General features: G+C 37.3%; 1 protein-coding gene across 1 annotated transcript in view; it reads left to right on the forward strand.

The window, feature by feature from the left end:
• The window catches only part of MLLT10 (MLLT10 histone lysine methyltransferase DOT1L cofactor), a 119850-nt gene that overhangs the window by 92126 nt on the left and 7525 nt on the right, over window positions 1-20199 (forward strand). Inside the window, 4 exon segments of the mRNA XM_048511868.1 lie at window positions 11033-11150; window positions 12472-12544; window positions 17912-18066; window positions 19993-20181. Of these exon segments, the coding sequence (XP_048367825.1) occupies window positions 11033-11150; window positions 12472-12544; window positions 17912-18066; window positions 19993-20181 (535 nt within the window).

Consider the following 20199-nt stretch of genomic DNA (forward strand, 5'->3'; position numbering starts at 1 on the left):
GAAGCAAATCTATTATGTCACAAGGATCTTCAGGGCCCACCTAAATAGTTCTCATATTTTGAGACATATTTTTCATTATTTTCATTTCACTAGTTGTACTGTGAGCATCATTAGATAAAGAAACAACTGTATATAGCATTCAAAGAGTGGTTGGTTCACGTAGATTACAATCTCTACATAGTCTGTTAAAGAAAAATATGAATGTTGTAAATAAATTAAAAATCGCATCCCCATTTTTACTGGTACTGCTGTTTGAATCCTGAGCTAGTACTTTTGGTTATTGCCTACAAGATCTTCACTGAATAGCAGTCAATAATTTAGAACTCCACATGGGGTTCTTTATGATTAAACATACACAGAAGATGATTCTTATTAATACCGGACAATTAATTTGTTCCCCTGTTTTCTTGATCTTGATATTTGGCCAGATGTTTGAAGTACAGTTGGAGCTTTACTACGTTCAAATCCAGGAGAGCTCAACTCTGACCCTCCAAATGTTCATAGACTACGATTCCCATCAGCCCCTGGAGGGTCAGAGTTGGGTACCCCTGTTCTCTAATCCAATCATTCAGTTTTTGGTATGCGTTTAGGCAGTAGTTCCTGCACTATAGTTCAAGTGGTATATTCACCACTAGCCATGACAGTATGAAAGCAAACTGGCTATAAATTTTAGTAAGCAAGTTACTTGATTCAGAATGCCTTTAAAATGTAGAGGCAAAAATACTACAAGTACCACAAAAATAAAATGTGTGTTTTATGTAATCCAGAAGTTTTAACAACATGCAGTTTACAAGCTTGCTCCCAAGTATTTAGCTGCAAGAAACAAAGTAGGAGAAATTAATTACACGCGAGTACTTACCTGAAGCATAGACAATTTCCACTTACTTTGTGAACAAGTTTAAATATTTTTGTAAAAGAAATTGCAGCTAAATCCATCTTTTCACTGTGTGTGTATGCATGCATCTTTTAAAACTTCAGCATTGCTTGAAGGAATACCCTTCGTCCTTTTCCTTAGGTGCCAAATCGCATTGGAGTTCTGCAAATGGATTATTTTGCTGTGTGGGAGGGTACCACTGCACTGCTTTCCCACTTGAAGATATTCTCCCCCTGGGGCTGCTTTTAAGCCCCAGTAGGGAAAAAAAACCCTGTATTTTGTGCGCACGCTCACACGTGGGCTTAAAACAGCCCAGGAGCTGTAATTTATGAATGTGGGAAAGAGTGCAGGAGGGAAAAGAACTAAACCTTCCCTTTCCTCAGTCATCATCCATATCTGGATAATCTGTGATCTCCTCTTGCCACAATCTGGCACTCCAGACATGTGACTGCAGGGACTTGTGTACTTTGGCCCTAACTTTGAGAGAGAAAATCATGCTTTTGCATTTTAGTTCCATGATCTATCAAGGACTGAAAAGAAATGCAACATGGACTCTCCCATCACTATTTATTCTATTCACTAATTCGTTAGCTTCATAGAAGCGGTCACTGATGGCAGAGCCTGTTTCTGTTAATCCTTGTCATCAAAAGAACATCTGTGAAATTGATGGGGTTTAACTTGGGACTATATTTGTTTTCTCCTTCTTAAAAAAAGTTTGTGGGAATCTACTACAGCTGAAAGCTTTGCATGGGTGTGGCGACCTCCCTACACACAAGCATATTTATCAGAAACTCTTACAAGGTTCTGGCTAGGCTTTAACACTTTAACTGGGCTGTTGATGCAACAGTTTTGCCACCTTATTCGTTGCCATCCGGGACAAAAAAAATATATTCTGGCCATCGTTTCTCACAAATTTTACTTTATTTGTTAAAGAAAAGTTAGTGCACCAGTCTGACATTGGTTACCTTTCTGGTGTGATGTGTCTTTCCATTAGCATTTCATTAACTGGTTAAAAAAAAATTCGCAATCTAGAAGAAGTTACTACAGTTCCCATGCTTCTAGTTGGGAACTCTATCAAAATCCAAGCACACGTGGGATCATCTGTCCGTTTAAAATATCTGTATGACTTGCCCTGTTTTCTACCAGTTTGCCAAGTAGAAGCTTGGCTATAAGCCTGTATTTTCCTTATCAGTTTACTTTGGCAGTCCAGTAATGATATGGAAGTTGACTTTAAATAAGTGAAGCAGTTTTGTTAATAGTCGAGTGCTTTCTCATTTCCTTAAAAACACTCTAGCGAATGTCACTGAGTTCTGGTGACTTTGACTGCTTTGAATTACGTGAGGGAATTATTTTGGTTCAGATCCTCTAGAGATCCTCTCCTAGGTGAAGAAGATGCAACAAGTTCTTTTATGTTTCCCTACAGTTTCTTCCTTTATATCTTCATCACCCAACGAGTATGTGCACCCTGTTGAAACTTGGCCGAACTCCAGTAAAATGGAATGAAGTATTAAAATTAAAAATACTAAAAGAGACTTGTTGGAACTCAGCTCAAATGTTTTTAGCCACTGACAGTTCTTGCATCTATTATGTTTTTTGTTTATGTAAATCATTTATAGTCTGCTGTTCTTACTGAGACTCCAAGAAGGATTACATAATGTAAGTCAAATACAATTAACAGCTTGTGACATCCTGTAAAACAGTGCAATGTAGTATGGATTGCAGAAATCAGAAACAGAGCTGAAAACAAAGCATAAGAATTTAAATGTGACATATGAAACAATGCAGAAATCTCTTACAAAGACATGCAGAGTCCAGTGTGTTCTTTAGACATTAACTTTAAATGGCTTTCACTGGTAACATGGATAATAATTAAAGATGCCTGTAATATTTTTCCTGAAAGAAATTATAGAGTATCAGTTTTACTGTAGCGTAAGATAACTGAAGATTCCAATGTAAAATTAACTGGTTCAGCTATTTGTAGCCTGTCCACACACAAGCATATGGAAGAATGATATTTCAGGCCCTGAACTTTGTCCTGTGTTTCTCTGTGCTTCTGGGAAGTGATCATTCTATACCATTCTATAGTGACCTCCTCTGGCTGGCAGGAATAAAAGCAGTCCTGTGTGATATTTTCTTCTCCCCCATCCCTCAATGCAAGAGTACCGAAAATAACATATAATAATTCCTGACCTTTGAGTCACCAGAAATACTTTCCTCATAAGTTGTGCTTAACCTTCAGTATATGGCATTAATAAAATAATATTTCAATTATTATGTAAATAAACCGTTTATTCTTTAAAAGCTGGTTTGCATAATTATTGCTAAATAGTAGGCAAAACTATGTAAAAGCCTTCTTTTCTTTCATTTAAACTAGGACTTTGAGGGTAGGGGAATGGAATTTACAGCCAGAGGGAAAATTCCACATAACATGTGACTCTGCTAGAAGAACAAAGGAATCACAGTTGCTCCTATGTAGAATTTGATCCAATTAAAATCTTTATTTTTAATGTGCTGATTTCAGTAATGCAAGCCTCCTGCATAAATATAATCTTGCGAGACTGGACGGCCGTTGCATGATTTTGCACGCGGTCCTGCATAGGGAGGCCAACTGCATCAGCGTTTCACAGTCTTGCAGTAAATGCTTTCTGCCTTCAAGCTGAAGCTTATTTAGTCGGGCTTATCTGGTGCTGCTGTAGCAACCATCAGTCTCCAGGCAACTGAGGCACATTGACCTCTTCGATGAACTGAGTGTAGCACTACTTCAGTTTAACTGCCTGAGACAATAGTAATGGTGGTGAATGTGAAAAATGGGATTTAAAACAAAACAAAACAGTTATGCAGCAAATTTAGGCACAGCTCTGACAGGTTTCACACAATTTTTTTTCCAGAGTGGCAAAAGTTTGTTGATAATTTGAAGCCCTTGTAGGTCAGATGTAAAATTTAGTATGATTTAAAGCATTTTGAGGAGAAGATTTTGGCTTTGATTGGAATGCATCTTTGAATAACGAATGTGCGATTCAGACCTTTCCTCAGATATATGTCAGTAATGTGATAACCCTGCTCTTCATTTCCTTCTTTCTTACTTAGTTGTAATTGTAAAGGAGGAGGATTGGGGCAAGCAGATTTATCAGTCACTAAACTACTTAAATGGTCTGTTAACAGTATGAACATGAAATCTTCGAACCATGTCGTGCTGGTTCCAGGGTCAAGAATAAACTTTTGATTCTTTAATTGTAAAGAATTAATTTCTGGTTATGTTATTAAACCGCCATTGAAAAATCAAATATGTTGAGCTGCCAGGTCAGATGGAATTATTAATTTTAAAATACAGAATATTTTGACAGAATATTAAAAGTTTCTGTGTTTCTTTAGAAAAAACAGCAGGCTACTGTATAAGTTCCATATGAATATGCCAACCTATAAAGTTATGGAATATTCAGACTGATCAGTACAACTGTATACCAGTTTTCAAGTTCACGTTATTGTTTTGGATATTAGACCTTTTGTATTGGATATTAGACCTTTTTTCATTGGCGTTTTTAATTATTGCTGTATTATAACAGTGGTGTGAAATGATTTCTGGAGGTATGCTGTATTTTAATTTTGTTTTCTAATTCTTTTGTAATTCCATGTTTTCCTGGTTGTGTTTACTTTTGCCTCTGTTTATAACTATATCTTTTTGTTTTAAAGTAACTGGATTTTGTAGTGTAAATATGAAATGAAGGTTTATTTAAAAATGATAATCCATATAATAGTTCTGTTTAGTAACCTGCATTGTTTGCCTATCTAATATTGTACTTTTGTTCTCTATACTTTAATGAACAGAGGCCATTTTCTGAAAATGTAGTCACTTTTTAACAGAAATGTTTTATTTTAACTATCTTGAAATAATTAAAAGCAAGAAATACATCTATATATTTAAGTTGTTCAAACAGTAGTTTCTCTGTTGAAGAAAAAATGTTTGGTGTTTGATATCTGAAATATCTGGCTTTGTTATCAGAATGGGTATAGAAAACATTTTCATTCAGGATGTTTTCTGTCATCTTTCAAATAGTTCCCTACTCTTTCAGTTGTTTAATATGTTTTAATTTGATAAAAGTGATCAAATGATTGGCATTTGCTGGGGCGAAGTACAATACTGTATTTCCCACTCTGAAAATCCTTTTCCCTAAGGAGCACAGCTCAAGAAATAGAATTCTAAAGTAAATTAAGTAGTAATAATAAAACTGAAAAGAAATTGTCTTTCTGATTCTGTTGGAATTAGATTGTTGGAAATCCAGTTGGTACAGAATCTCTGGGAATCAATCATCATCCTTTTCCTCATGGAATATTGACTCTTATGCGTACGTATTCTATTCTGTTGGGTTCTTTTTATCACTTTTTAAAAACCCAACTTGCATTTTTAAACTTTTGTCACAAGAGCCAAAGATCAATCATACATCTTTAAAGCATGATCCTTATTCATAAGTAGAGTGAATCCAGAAAAGTGTTGAGTTGGAGCACCAGAAGGCAATTATTTAACTCAGGCAAAGTTCCTTCCGGAGTTAGAGAGTGAACAGTACTGCAAGCAGCAATACATTCACAAAGGATGTTTGTAGCTAAAGCTGTGAAATGTGCGCATTAAGTTGTATTTCCACTTGATTCCCACGTGGCTCAGCCTGTATCCCACAATTGCTAATCTGTTATCAGAGGGAAGGTGCTATATTTTTTCTTCTTTTCTGCCAACAATAAGTGTTGCAAGCATATCCATACTGAAATAATCACCTGAAAAAGAGAAGAGGATGGCAAGGTAGTTATTAGCTGTCTAATTTACTGATAGCGCCATTTAGATTGCATATCTAGTCATTTTGATAAGAGAGTGCTTACTTAATTGCAATTGTTGTTCTTTTCTTGGTAAATAAGGAGTGGTTTTAGGTGTTTTTTTAAAATAAGCCTTTTCTATTTCAATTCTCCACGGTTTATTTGAAGTTACAAATTATGTTATAAATAGTTATTGTAGGAATGATTACCTGTAGTAGTTATCATACTGACTTCGTACGGAGGTGCAGTATCCCCTGTGTGAGCGTCCTTGAAATTGCTGCCGTTGTGCAAAACATAAATACCACCAGGGCATTAAATACTTGGAGCATTTTCTGTTAACACTCGCAGTGAGCAAAATTTGCATCTAAATACCTGTATTTCCTGAGCACACTTCTTTTAATGAAAACAGGATTCTGAGTTGAAGCAAGCCATGGAATCATACCGTGATTTAATTTTAAAGTGTATAACTACTTGTGTCCCACAACTATTCTCAAACTCATGCAAAAATTATTCCCAACAGAGGTATTGATTAGATATAAACTTGATTAAGAAGCTGCTCTGGAATTGGTGGTTCAGCCCTTTCTTGTTGCCCTATCATGAATGAAGCAGAGTTCAGTAATGGTTTAAGTACAATTAAATCCCTCCCCCTTCTTTATGGAAGCTCAGCTGTGGGCATTTCAGCATTAGCCTAAACAATGGTTTTGAATATGTTAAGCCCCTAACAATTAGGGAGAAGTTTGGGGCATTGAATAATGTCGAATGATGCAATTGAACCTGACAGCTTCAACAGTCAGCCTACTCATGGGACCTGAAAGTTGTTCACACTTGGTTTCATCTCTCATCACACGCTGAGTATTAAAACCTTACTGGTAGGGAGCTTAAGCAGAAATGAGGCCTCTTAGAAAAAAAATCATATCTTAAACTTGAGGTGAACAGGAGCTTATACATGATATCTGCGATTTTAGGGGTCTACTAATACTCTTTAAAAAGCATAGTAAAATCTCTTCCTTTGGTTTTAGATAAACGATACAGTGATTTTCTTGAACCTCAGTGTTTACTTCACCTAAGTTGCAAGCTAGCTTTAAACATACATGGTCACAATTCAGTATTCATCATCCAGACAGCTGCAGACCCATGCGCTGAAGATTCTTGTAGTCTCAAAGTCATCCTGGGCTCATTCTCTGCTTCTGCCTGTATACTATCAAGAGGCATGACAGTCAGTTGGAGTATGAGTAACGTGCCCTCACTGGATTGCCAAGGCTACCTGGGAATCATACACATTGCGCTGTCTAAATAACCACCTGCACGTGTAGGTGGGAGAGAGGGAAAACTGGGCTCTGAGGCATGGGAATCTCTGGCATTTGAGTATTGCATCTTGTCTGTTAAATTTGTAATTCTGTTTCTTGTAAAGAATTGTGAACATTTGTTTAGAACACTGTGGGTCATATAAACTGATTAGTTAGCATTGTTCCATACAGTACAGAGATAAGGTATATACAGATGTATTCAATTAGATGTGAACAATAAAAGCAGATAACTTTATATTATACATGATCTGCTTCTGTTTTAAATTAAATTTCCTATAAATTTCCTATAAATTTATTAAATTTCCTATAAATAACAGACATTTATTAAATGTATTAAATTTCCTATAAATAACAGACATTTTATTGTATGTGTATAAACATTTTGAATATGCCTGAATGAGTTTTTCAATACATGCTTTAAAAAAATTACCTGTAATTATCTTTGGCTAAAAATATGTTGATGTTTCTGGTTATTCTGACTCAGCTGAAACAAGGTTCAGTGCTGTATTTTACCTCTTGCTTAAATGCATGACCTTAATGTATATTTACAGGATGACTGTGCATTTTTAATAAATGCTTTCTCCAGCATGTTTCAGCTTGGATTGAAACATGATGCTTCTATTTCACCTTTAAGTAATGCAGTAATCTAATACTTTGCTTACATTTCCTGCCCAAATGAAGCTATCACATAAATAGTAATACTGCTTAATCTACTTTTAGCCGCAATTTTACCAGTTGCCATCATAAAAAGCCAATTCCTTAATTCAGGCTATAGTTCCAACTTTGTGGGCTGTTTGTGTGTGTGTGTGTGTGTGTGTGTGGGTGGGTGGGTGGGTGTGTGGGTGTGTGCGCGTGCGCACTTAAAGTGTGTTGTTAAATCATGCCAAGCCTACAGGACAGACACATGTTGTTTAATTTCTTTTGGTGTCTGTTGTGTTCTGCCTCAGTAGATTTCCCACAAAGACATGTTACTTTATGCAGGAGAGTTTGATCATTTAAAACAGACCTGTGCAAGATATATCTCTCTTTCCACTAACGGAATGCATCATCTTCCATTGTTAAAGCTTAAACCAATCTACTTTATCTGCAGGTCCTGTACTCAGTTGGGTTGGTCTGTAACCCGTTAATTTCAGTGAAATGTAACTGTGTAGGGTAGGATGCTTTAAAGTGAAATAATAGAATTAAATTAGATGTTTTTGGAAAGATGCAACATTGAGAATTTAAAGGATCTCGTTAAATTCAGGAAAAAAATCAAGCGCAAGACGTTGCTGCATATGTGATAACATTTAAAATAGTTATAAAGAGCACATTACTACAATTTCATCTAGAATTAATAGAAATCTGTGGTTAGGTTTGTTCATTTGATCTTTAGAAGTATGCAGGTTGGATAAAAATTTGGTGGGTGCCAGAAATGTATTTTGTTGTGCTTTTTGACCAGGCCATCATATGGTCTGATATAATTAAATACGCCACTGCACATAAGTTTCAGTGGAATCAGTGTCTGTGATAAAAACAGAATAATGCATCTAATTCGATATACCCAAAGGACTTTTATATTTGTGTTTCCCAAGCAGAAAAAAAGTATAAAAATCCCGCTAGGTGAGTTCAGTTCCTTGATTTTGCCAAGAGTAGCTCTTTGGATGCCAGCTAGGACCTGAATTCTCTGCTTCCCCCATATTTATTGTAGTAAATTATGCTGGTAGTCATGTTGCCTCTGCCTTTTATCCCATCATATGCCCTCATAGAATATCGAAGAGGACGGTGTTTGTGTGTGTGTTTGTTTGGTTTTAAAATGCATTTTTATCCATCCCTCCTTCCAGGGAGCTCGAAGAAGCATCCATTGTTCTCCCTCCTGCATTTTATCCTTATAACAACCCTGTGAAGTTGAGTTAGAGCAACTGGCCTAAGGTCACCCAAAGAGCTTCATGGCAGAGTAGAAATTTGAGGCCTCTTAGATCCTAAGCTAACACAGTAACTACTAAACCCCCCTGGCTCGCTGTAATAAGTAAATAGAATATTTAGCCATTACTAAAACCTGTAATTCCTTTTCTTCTGTTCAACTGATCCCCCCACTAAGAATGTAGTTTATGTATGTGTACATGCACTTTCACTAAAAAATTCTCTTATAATCTGTGGCTCAGTTATCCAATTTATGCATATCCACGCTCATTGCTTGGTGGCTGCAGCTGCAGGAGGCAACTTGTATGTGTACATGAGCCATTGCATGTCACAGAGAGAACTTCTCTCAAGTAACCTTGATGTTTTTCAGTTCATCCACTTTGCACATTCAGCTACAAATTATCAATGCTGCAGCCCTAAGCATGCTTCCCAGGAAGTAAGTGCCACTAAACACAATATGTCCTGCCTCTGAATACATATGCTAATGAGCTGTAAGTTTTGTGTTAAGTTACATACATGCATTTGTGAACTGGCTCTAAGTCATTCATAATAATATATCAGTTTCAGTTTATCTAATATATTAAATGTTTTGTGAATTCAGCCCTTCCTGTTCTCTTTAGCGAATGTTCAGGCAGCCCTGGACTCCTGATCTGGCTATTGGTATGTCATAGATCACTCATACAAACATTCCTATCTATGTCTATTGGATACAGTTTTGTTAATGGAAAGTGTACTATCATTTGACATAACTGATAAATATATACATTTGTAGAAGCTTACTGTGTTGGCTGAGGACCGATTTTATGATAGGGCATGATTCTCTGGAAATGCAGGTCATTATGTGATATTTGATTTATAGTAGTCCATGTATTTCTTGTTTGTTGTGTGTACTTACACATCTTTTGAATTGAGAAGTAATGTGAGTACTATCCGGTCTAAGGAAAACACTTGAAATCCAATTGGTTTCAGAAGGGGAAATCAGGGAGAGTTCACTGTTAAATTTTGGCTCGATCACACTTTAGGAATTTAATTTCTTCTGGAAAGCATATTTGCGTGTATTTTGCATTCAAGTGAAAACTGTTTAAATAATTTCAGATATGGATCTAGTTTTAAGCCCATGGGGCTTAAATTGTTAGATTATTATTCTTAAAAGGAGTGGTCTGCAAAATGTAATAGCAATGCTTCTCCAAAGTCTGTTCACAAAGTATTCAACTTAAGCATTTAGATATATCTATTGTGAATAACATAGTCAAAGGCAGAAGGTATTTTTATTACAAAGGATTATACAAGAGTTTTGCCAGCCAACTTAGTTTTATCTCTTCAAGGGTTCATTTTTGCTTGTTTGGCACAAGTCCCAGCAGAGACCTTCAGAATTGTGGTTAGTAACGTGAATGAATGAATACAAACTTTGGACGAGCTCTTCAGTAAGTTGAGCTGGCCAACTGCCAAAATTCATTTCCTTATAAGTGAGTCAGGACAGACCTGTGATTCGTTGAGCCTTATATTGTATAGAAAACATACTTGAATTGGGTGTTTGCTTTCTTTAATAAAATAAAAACAAAACCCCGTTTCCCTGTGCATTGAAGTAGGAAGTAACCAAACGGTGTGCAGATTTTACTAATGATGGAGTACGGCAAAGCAAATATGGCTCTGTTAGGTTAAACTATAAAGCTGGAAGTTGGACCTTTTGACCTGTACAACCGTCTTGTGATATAAAAAGCCCAAGCATTTGTGAGACATCTGTTGTCTACCTGCCCTTTATTTTGTAAATGGTTTAATAAGATTAAATAATTACGATAGCCGCATGGTCATTAAGCAGCTAAGTCCCGGTGTTGTCAGAGCACTTCGAAAATGTGAACAACTCTGCATACCCGCAGTATTGTATGAAAATTGTTGAAAATCTCACTTCATGACATTTCAGGCACAACCTAGATGAACATGTCGATGTTTTCTGAATGGGTTTTCCTAAATATGCAGTGTGTGTTAGGTATCAAAGCTGAAATTCCTGCTCATGTGTTCAGTAAGTTTTGCAGATTGGTTTTCTTTGCCTGCCCCAAGCATAGTTGAAAAATGACCTTAAACCATTTTTAAGTCATCGTGAAAGCATTTTAAATACTTTTAAGACAATATTTTTGGATTTGTTTGTTTGCAGGCAAACGCCCTACCTGGATCTTCTCTCAGCCTGCCTCCATCCCATGTATATGGCAGTAGGCTGAATTCCAGCACTACAATGGCAGCACTTATTGCGCAGTCTGAAAACAGTCAAACAGGCAAGTTAGTTTTTCCAGGAATTTCTCTTTTATTGGAACGACCATTTCTAACATTATGTGCTTGCCTTTTAATTAGTTGTATGCTCTCAATTACTTGCCGTCGTTTGGCAGTGATTCTGTTTTGCTGCAGAAATCAGTGTGGTGTATCTTCCTGGCTGAAATGTAAATGTTTAAGCAGAGCTATGAGCAGGCAGGAATGCAACAATGTCTCCTGTGACTTTAGTGATTGATGCATTCAGTTCCTTTAGTTCTCTGCAGAGGGAGTAGCACAGCACTGGGGCTTGTTGTGAATAGTTTAAGCCTTTATTTCCATAATTTATAGAACTGCACGATATACAAGTTTGTATGGGTGCGATCCTGTCAGACAGTTTCCACAGTGTTGGATAATTCTGTGAATGTTTGCTGGTCTTTTTTCAACATTGGTCTGTCCGCCCCCCCCCCCCCTTTTCCTTCTCCTCTCTTCTTTTTTTTTGTACAATTTTTAATGAGCTCCTGGATTTGCTTTGTTTCTTTCCATCCATAAGGATTTGTTGACATGTCGTAATAGTCATGCCTGTTTGGGGGAAGGGAATGAGTTTAGCAGTTTACCAAGAATGGATCAGTCATGTCTTGCCCTCTAAGAGGCCAGAGGTCATTTGCTGCAGAATAGTGGGAGGGCAACCTTGAAGGGGGCAGATAGGGTTATTTTATTGAGAGGCCATAGGGAAAAATAACCCTTTTGAGTCCTACCAAGCAAAGCGCTTCTGTGTATTTAATGAGGAGGATTTTTTTTAAAAAAAAACAACCTTTCAGTGTTCAACTTTTTTTTTCTTCGCTTCCAAAAAATAATCAAATATGCGTGTTAACATTTCTTAGTCAAACTCCTGGCAAAAATGTAGCTGGTAGAGAAGCCAAATGCACAGAACATTTTATGAGTTGTCCTGGGATGTGAAGTGTTAAAAAAAAAATACAAAGCCTGGGGATTTGCTGTGATAAGCATACAGATTAGCTGTCCACAGCTGTGATTCATTACTTTCGCTGCAGAAATTAAAAGTAGCTAAGGGGAGGGTGCTGGAAATGCAAACCATGCTTCTGTGCCGTAAAACTGAAAGCAATGAAAGGACCGAGCCTAATCCATGGCCTGCTACTCCCACAGAAATGTGAACGGACAAAGCCTTCGCCATCGCAGTTAGCAGTTTTAAACTCACAGCCGCCTTTAGTATGGATAGCAGCTCTCAGATCCTGGATCACCTGTTTTGAAATTATGTCCATATCTGCAGCATCTTAAAATCTTATCTCAGAAAGAGTTTGTTTCATCTGCTGTGAAAAATTTACTTTGCAGATCAAGATCTTGGAGACAATAGCCGCAGCCTGGTTGGCAGGGGAGGTTCCCCCAGAGGAAGTCTTTCACCACGGTAAGCAATATTTACACTCCAGAGTTGAGAAGGAGGAAACGTTGTTTAAGAGGTGGAAACTTTTTATCTCTTATCAGACCTACTTGAGTTTAGGTTGGAAAGAATTATCTAGATAAAGCATGTGTCCAGATAGGTAAGGGGGGAAAAATGTTCGATAGCAACTTGGATAAATAGGATTATGTGCTTAGACAATGCAAGAATGAATGCCTTTACCTCAGACGTGGAAATAGCTTCAGGGGACTCCACATCTTTGAGGGGGGGGGCGTTATGTGCTCTCGGCTCAGTTATGTGACCCCCATGGTTTGTACATAAAACTTTGTGCATTAGTAGTTACAAAATGGGACCTATATTTGTAGGATGTTGAATGTAAACATGTTTATGTTTGACTAGTAAAGGACAGCTCAGATGGTAACAAAAAAGTAACCTTCCAGAGGAAAGGCGTTGTCCTGCTTTTCACCACTAAAACATAATTTTTTTCCCAACATCCTCCAAAAAATTCGGAGCATTTTATGGTTTCTGATGCACAAGACTTCACATACAAAGTCAGCGTTACCATGACCAGAGGCAAATCATTGCCAACTTTCTCCTTGTTTCTCTTGTTTTCTACATGATCAGCCATATTGTAAATGAAAATGCGCTACTGGGGTATCGAGTTCTTCAGTGACAGATTTCTTCTTAATTATTAGATGGCATTCTAAAGTGTTTCATTTACTGTACAATAGTACTACATGCTGTTGCTGCAATCATCTGTGTGATATTTAATAAGTCAGTAATAAATTTAAAGAAAACATTGTTAGTGGAGACATGTCAATGTCCCATAACTAATCAGAAGTGCTGTGTCATGTACAAGAGTAAATGAACTGTAAAGTGAATGCTACTGATCTGTGGCCTGGTTTTCAAGGATGGCAAGAGCGTGCAAATCCCAAAGAAGCAGCATAGGAATGCCTAATAAATAAAATAAAGACTGAATGACATTCACCTCTGCAAATGAGGTAAATGTGAAGTATTAAATTTTGTTGGGACAAATCTTTTAAAGCCTTTTGAGAAAGGACTGCGATTGAGTCAAATACCGTAAGAAGTTTAGCCTAATATATCTTTATCTCTCCTTTTACTTTTTATCTTTTTATCTCTGCTGGATCGATTTTAAGGTTCCAGCTTATTTTTTAAAAGCCAAGTGTTTATTGTATTTGTTTATCTTTAATGTTGGTGAGTTCTCAGCCTGTAGAGCAACATTTGAGTTTGGTGAGCATGTTCAATAAAGGAAAGGAAAATGATTTTTGCAAGCATTGCCTTTTTCAGAAATTTGGGATGGGTTATTACTTCAGTTATCAGTTACCCTATAGATTTATAGACAGAACTATTCAGGAATTAAATATACAGTAATTTGCTAAAATCTGATTGATTCAGCTAGGATTTAGATGTGCCAAAAAGTTTTTTATTTTTATTTTTTGCCTTCATTATACAGTAGTAGTTATGGACTGATGCTGTATAAGATTACATATAAACATAACATTCTTGGCAGTATTGACATAAGACTGCCAATAAAACACATACCTAGTCTCCTGTCTGCCTCTCTTCTGTTTGTATATATGAAGCAAACCACTTTAGAAATGTCTTCATGCATAGTTTGCTTTTTAATCTTCTATCTTGAACATCATCGTATAAAATCTTCCATTCTTGTCTTTAGTATGTTTGGAAATGTACTAAAATCTGCTTCATCAAATATACATAAAAGAATGTAAAATACATCCTTCTATGACAGTGTGTGTAGAACAATACAAAGAAGCCTGCTCTTGTCTTCTAATTGCACTCAACTATTTTTAATATATAAATCTGCCACATTAAACCCAACCAGTGACTTTAGCAAACCTTGTACCCTGACTCTTGCCATAGTTCAGTGCTGTGCATCAGAGATTCCGCCCCTCCCCAAAATATGTTAATGTAGAGGCATCCCCCTTGTTTTCATGTCTTGACTGTCAGAGATTGAAGTTTTAGTACTGTCTACTAAAAGTGCTGATACAATCTTTATGCACATGTAAGTAAGCACACTGGCCATGTGGATTAAAAAACACTGATGGCCCTGTCAATTTGTTAAATTGATTAATCCTGTGTTTTATCAAGCATGGTATTTTTTATTTGTATGTTTTCAGAGAACAAATTAATTTGGAGTTCTGTGGTTTCGGCAAAGAGTGCAGTAGATTTATATTCACTTCCTGTACTGTATATGATCTGGTGTGCTTCTCTACAATGTTTTTAAAATTCCCATTAGGCTGGAGAATTCTGTATTAACTTTAGCATTGTATGGATATATTCAGAACTCAAATAATTCTGTGAAACATTCTATACATTGTATTGTCGAAGGCTTTCATGGCAGGAATCGCGGGAGTGTTGTGGGGTTGCCGGGCTATATGGCCGTGTTCCAGTAGCATTTTCTCCTGATGTTTCGCCTGCATCTGTGGCAGCCACTGCTACTGAAACACAGTCATACAGCCTGGAAACCCCACAACACTCCAGACATTCTATACTTTATTATAATAAATGCCTTCATTATGAGTTCAGAGGAAGAGTTCACAGTTCTCTCATAACTCTCTTAGCCCACACAGAGGTAGGCAACAGCAAACCACCGCTGAATGTCTCTTGCCTTGAGAACACAGTGGAGTTGCCATCAGTCAGCTGTGACTTGATGGTGCGCACACATGTGCGCACACACACACATTATTTATATGAAAGAATCACATGACTCTTTGTATTTTCTCTTTTCTAACAATTCCCCTGCCCTTCTGCAATTAATAACTCCTGCCATGTTGTTTGTAATTGCTGAAGCACTTTCAGACAGTGTTTGTTGTTAGTTATCGCCAAAATCTGTTTCCTGATTGGTAATAGCTTACAAAGAAATTGTGGCTTGACTTGTTTTCCCCCTAATGTGCCCACTTGTGAAAATTGAATTTCCACCTGCTCTTTTATGCCCCAATCAGCTAGTTCTTAACTCTTCAGTAACTTCCATCAGCATCTTGCAAATACATAATGCTTCTGTATTCATATGTTGTTTATTTCCATTATTTATTGTCCATCTTTCTTATTGAGACTCAAGGCAGATTACACAATGTGGGTCAATTCAGTCAACAGGATGGGGCATCCAGCAAGCAATGTAATAGGATTAGGATGTGGAAATTTAAACCAAGTAAAACCTGGAAGAAAGCTGAAACACAGCGTAAATATCAATGTGGCATATTAAATGATGCAGAAATTACCTAGTAGGAGAAATGCATACAGCAACAGATAGTGAGTGCTGTACACAGTAGCGTAGTCTACAGTCCTTTTGTTAAAGCATTCTAAGTCCTGAATAGTTCAGCTTTGCATAGTTTGCAGGAAGCCAGTCAAGTGGGTGCCTTCCTGACCTCATCAGTCAGGCCATTCCATAAAGTGGGTGCCACAAGAAAGAGTGGACCTATATAGGCAGTTGTTGATTTGGGTGGCATCTACAGAAGGCCCTGGTCAGAAGAGAAATGCTGTCACAGTGGGACTTCTGTGCTTTTGATGAAGGTGGAATCCCAAACAAGTTAAGCAGTGACTTGTTCTCCTGATGTTTTCTGTGAAATTTCTGCAATCTGTGAAATTTCTGTCTGCTGAACTAAATGCAGTGCTGTTAAATATTTTTTCATATTTTCAATGCTCTATGCAGTGTGCACATTTCATGCCTACTCACATTTTTTCTGAGCATCAGGTATGATAAGCAAAGCAGATCATAATATAAAACTTTCCAGTATCACTGGTGTTTTCCTCACATTATGAACAGCGAGCTGTGTTAAAAACGAGGTTAGACTTTTTGATGTCTTTTGGGCTGCTTTGCAGAATAAAGTAGGATATACATCACATATCAGACCATGAAACCAGACATTTTAGGTTTTACTTTCTATCACATAGAGAAATGTTGTGTACTTCATTTAGGTTGCAATCCTAAATTTACTTTTCTGGGACTAAGCCCCATTAAATAAAATGTTACTTACTCCTGAGGAGACCTGCTTAGATTGCTTCCTGAATTTCTCTGTGCTAAGTGTTGTTGACATGAAACTGTTTCTTGGTCAGAAAGAAATTTGATGATAATCATGAACTGTGTGAGGCAAGTACTCAGTATTGAGGACCCATTTTAAAAACTATGAAGATGCTATTGTTTGTTTATTGATGCATTTTCATGTCGAGTGATGGGCAGAATCCAAAGCCTATTCATATCAGCAGGGAATCTGATCCTAACACAAATGCTAATGAATGAAAATAGAGTTTAATCAAATAAATTAAATACAGTTTAAATAGATTAAATAGGCTTTGCAACCTTCAGTTTGCTGTAAATAGAATTGCCTATTTTATATTTTAAGTTCTTAATCTTGACATTAATGAACATCAGAAGATCACAGTATTCTTGTAGTGGAATGGAGAAATTTCAGTGTTTGGGGTATAGAGTGAATATATATGTCTGCATAATGTGAAAGTTGCTAATATTAATTTTAAAATGTCTGCAGACAAAGGGAGGAGAGCAATTTTGATAAGATGTTATACTGATACTCATTTTCTGTTAGTATCAAAATGTTGCACTCAAAGGCTCAGTTAAGGCCACAGCAGCTATGTGTTTTCTTTCTGTTTAATTTGTTTTTGTTTCTTTAAGGAAATAAAGTTTCCACGTTGTTAAAGTATCTGTCACATTATGTGCTGATCAGGATTTCCTGTGCTGTGACCTAAATTAGCTGTACTGTCTACATGTGTTTTTAATACTCTCTTCTGCATGCTGTATTGATTGTTCATATTACTCCAGAATTTTGTGTAGAATTTTAATCACTGATTGTACAAAGATACTATGCTGTGTTAAACAGAAAGCTTTACTTAGAGGTTGCTGGGATTTACTTCCTTAGAACTACAGATCTTGGGTGTCATCTTCATCCATAAGTGACTATTCTCTGTAATAAGTGTCCTCAAAAGAAGTCATACAGGATTATTTGTGCAAATCATCCATACAGTAAAACTGCACTACCTATGAAAGAGTGCAATAACTTTAATGCAATATTTTGTACCGCCCGAGTGTTTTGGATTTATATTTATCACAGGAACATTTTCTGCAGGGTTCCTAATCTACTTTTCTCAGTAAACTGCTCCCTAATTAATGCATTAGTCCGTTCACTACTTGAGCAAGAGAGAGCTTGCTTTTTGCCATTCTCAGATTTCTTTATTTAAAGTATTGTTCTTGAAAGGCAGAGCTCTCAGGAATGCTGCTTGCGGGGGTGGGGGGTGGGGGTTCAGCCTGGCTAGAATATAGACAGTTCTTTTATGTGTGCGTATTCCATTTCTTTCTAAGTATAATTTGCCATCTCTCTGCAGGTCACCTGTAACTAGTTTACCAATTCGTTATGATCCACCAGGGAATCACAGTGTGGACCATTTGCCCTCAGTACCTGTTACTATAGAGCAGCTTCTGGAGAGGCAATGGAGCGAAGGGCAGCAGTTCTTACTGGAGCAGGGCACCCCTAGTGACAGTGAGTATCTGATATTATCCAGCCTGATCTATTGAATGCCGACTGTTGCTAACCATTTATGTTAATAGTACCATATATGTAAGGCAGTACCCCACAGGGGAACACTTTATGATGCATATAAATTTTGATGTTTGAAATCTGAGAATTCCTGTAATTCCTGTGTGTCGTGGGGAGGGGTTTGAATATCTGTCCCCTTCTCATGCTTTCCTGGTAATTATTAGGTAGTGACTTTGTTGAAATTGTTTAAGGGGGATTGTAATAGAAAAGAGGGTTGTAAAATTTATTTTGGCACGATAACAGTAAAAAAGATGGAATCCCAATTAATTGCGTTAAGAAAAGCGATATTCTGGTTTTTAATGTATTCATAATCAAACCACACGCATGTAAAGATTTGAACTGTTTTAAGAATATTGTTTTGCCATTTAACAGAAATCATTGAGCCTGCTTTCCTGGCTGATGGGTGTCAGTGAAGTGCCATCTAGTTGGTATTTTTATGAATGGTACCCTGACAAAAATGCTAATTGTGAGGAAATTCATGCAGGGATAATCCTTTAAACATGATAGCTGGAGGACAGGTTTAGCAAAGTCTTATTGCATCTCATTTGGGCACACTGAGAGTTCCTTTGTATGTTCTTGAAGAGGAGGGATAAAAAGCTAAATCCCTGGGAAATGACCAGATGTGCCTGTATCGGTAGACTTGTGTCTGTATTAAGCCCAGAGGTCATGTTAAGCAAATACGATTTAGAATTTTGAAAGTGGGGTTCCTTGTGCTGTGGGGGCCCACTTTCTCGCATGTGGGCTGGTTCTAGTCCTAAAATTCATCCAGAATCCCAGTTGGAGAGATCTGGCTGTGGCAGAAACAGAAGGATGTACTTTATCTTCAGGGAGAAAGTCGGACTGCAGGACTCCTAACGCTTCCTGCTGGTGTTCTTAAGAGTGACACCGAAAGCAGCTGGAGTCTGATTTAAAAGCAATAAAAACAGAGGAAAAGTTTTCATTGACTACATGAATTTGTGGAGTTTCTGGCCAAGGAGTCAACCAATCGGTTTTCCCCTTTTCAACAAATTAGAACAAAAACTACTTTGTGAATACACTGTCGTATTAAACTTGCAATGTAAGGAGCGATCCTTTTTTTACAGTTGGCCACTTAACAATAGATGTCGTTGAAAGGAATTAGTTTTTTATGTTTCAGAAGTTAATGTAACTAAGAGCACATGTACAACCATTTTGTTTGGCTTTGGGAGAACAAATGGTTCCATGCATGATGGGGTCTCTGAACCAAGGGCAGTAGGGAGGCCTTGGCTTTGAACAGCCACATAAGTAGCACTGAGTTCAATGAGACTTACTCCCAAGTAAGTGTGTATAAGACTGTAACCTAAGTAGATGCCATGAGCATTAGAAAGCTTTATGGTCTTGGAGATTTCAACGGTTGAATACATGGGAGAAGCAGACCCATTCATAGGATGTGCTGAACTACGTTACATAATTCTAGATCAGGGGTCTGCAACCTGCGGCTCTCCAGATGTTCATGGACTACAAATCCCATCAACCCCTGTTCTAGATATTGACTTTAGCACTGTAGAGAAGTGGATTACAAAGGTGGAGGTGAACATGTATGTAAACAGAGGCCTGTAATTTTCAAATGTCAGAGAGAATTCACAGTATCACCAAGATGTAGAGAAGTACCTTCTGGTACCTTATTTGACCAACGAGTAGTTCTTCATAGCCTGAGCAAAGAGTTTACGTACAATGCGTCGTTGAAGGCTTTCACAGCTAGAATCAACTGGCTGTTGTGCATTTTCTGAACTGTGTGGCCATGGGGTGGCTTGTTTTTGCTACTAATGTTTCTCCTGCATCTATGACTGGCATCTTGATGTGGCTTCCAAGGGATTTTTCAAGGAACTGAATTGGTCAAATGCTGTTTAGTTTTAGGTATGCTAAAGTCATTACACCAGCTCCAAGTTGAAAACCGCCGCTTAGAAGAACAGATTAAAAACCTGACTACTAAAAAGGAGCGCCTCCAGCTTCTAAATGCCCAACTTTCGGTTCCTTTCCCAACAATAACATCCAATCCAAGTCCATCTCATCAAATGCACACATTTTCATCCCAGGCTGGTGAGGAAAATTTCTTCC

The sequence above is a fragment of the Sphaerodactylus townsendi genome, linkage group LG11 (assembly GCF_021028975.2).
Source record: "Sphaerodactylus townsendi isolate TG3544 linkage group LG11, MPM_Stown_v2.3, whole genome shotgun sequence".
NCBI lineage: Eukaryota > Metazoa > Chordata > Lepidosauria > Squamata > Sphaerodactylidae > Sphaerodactylus > Sphaerodactylus townsendi.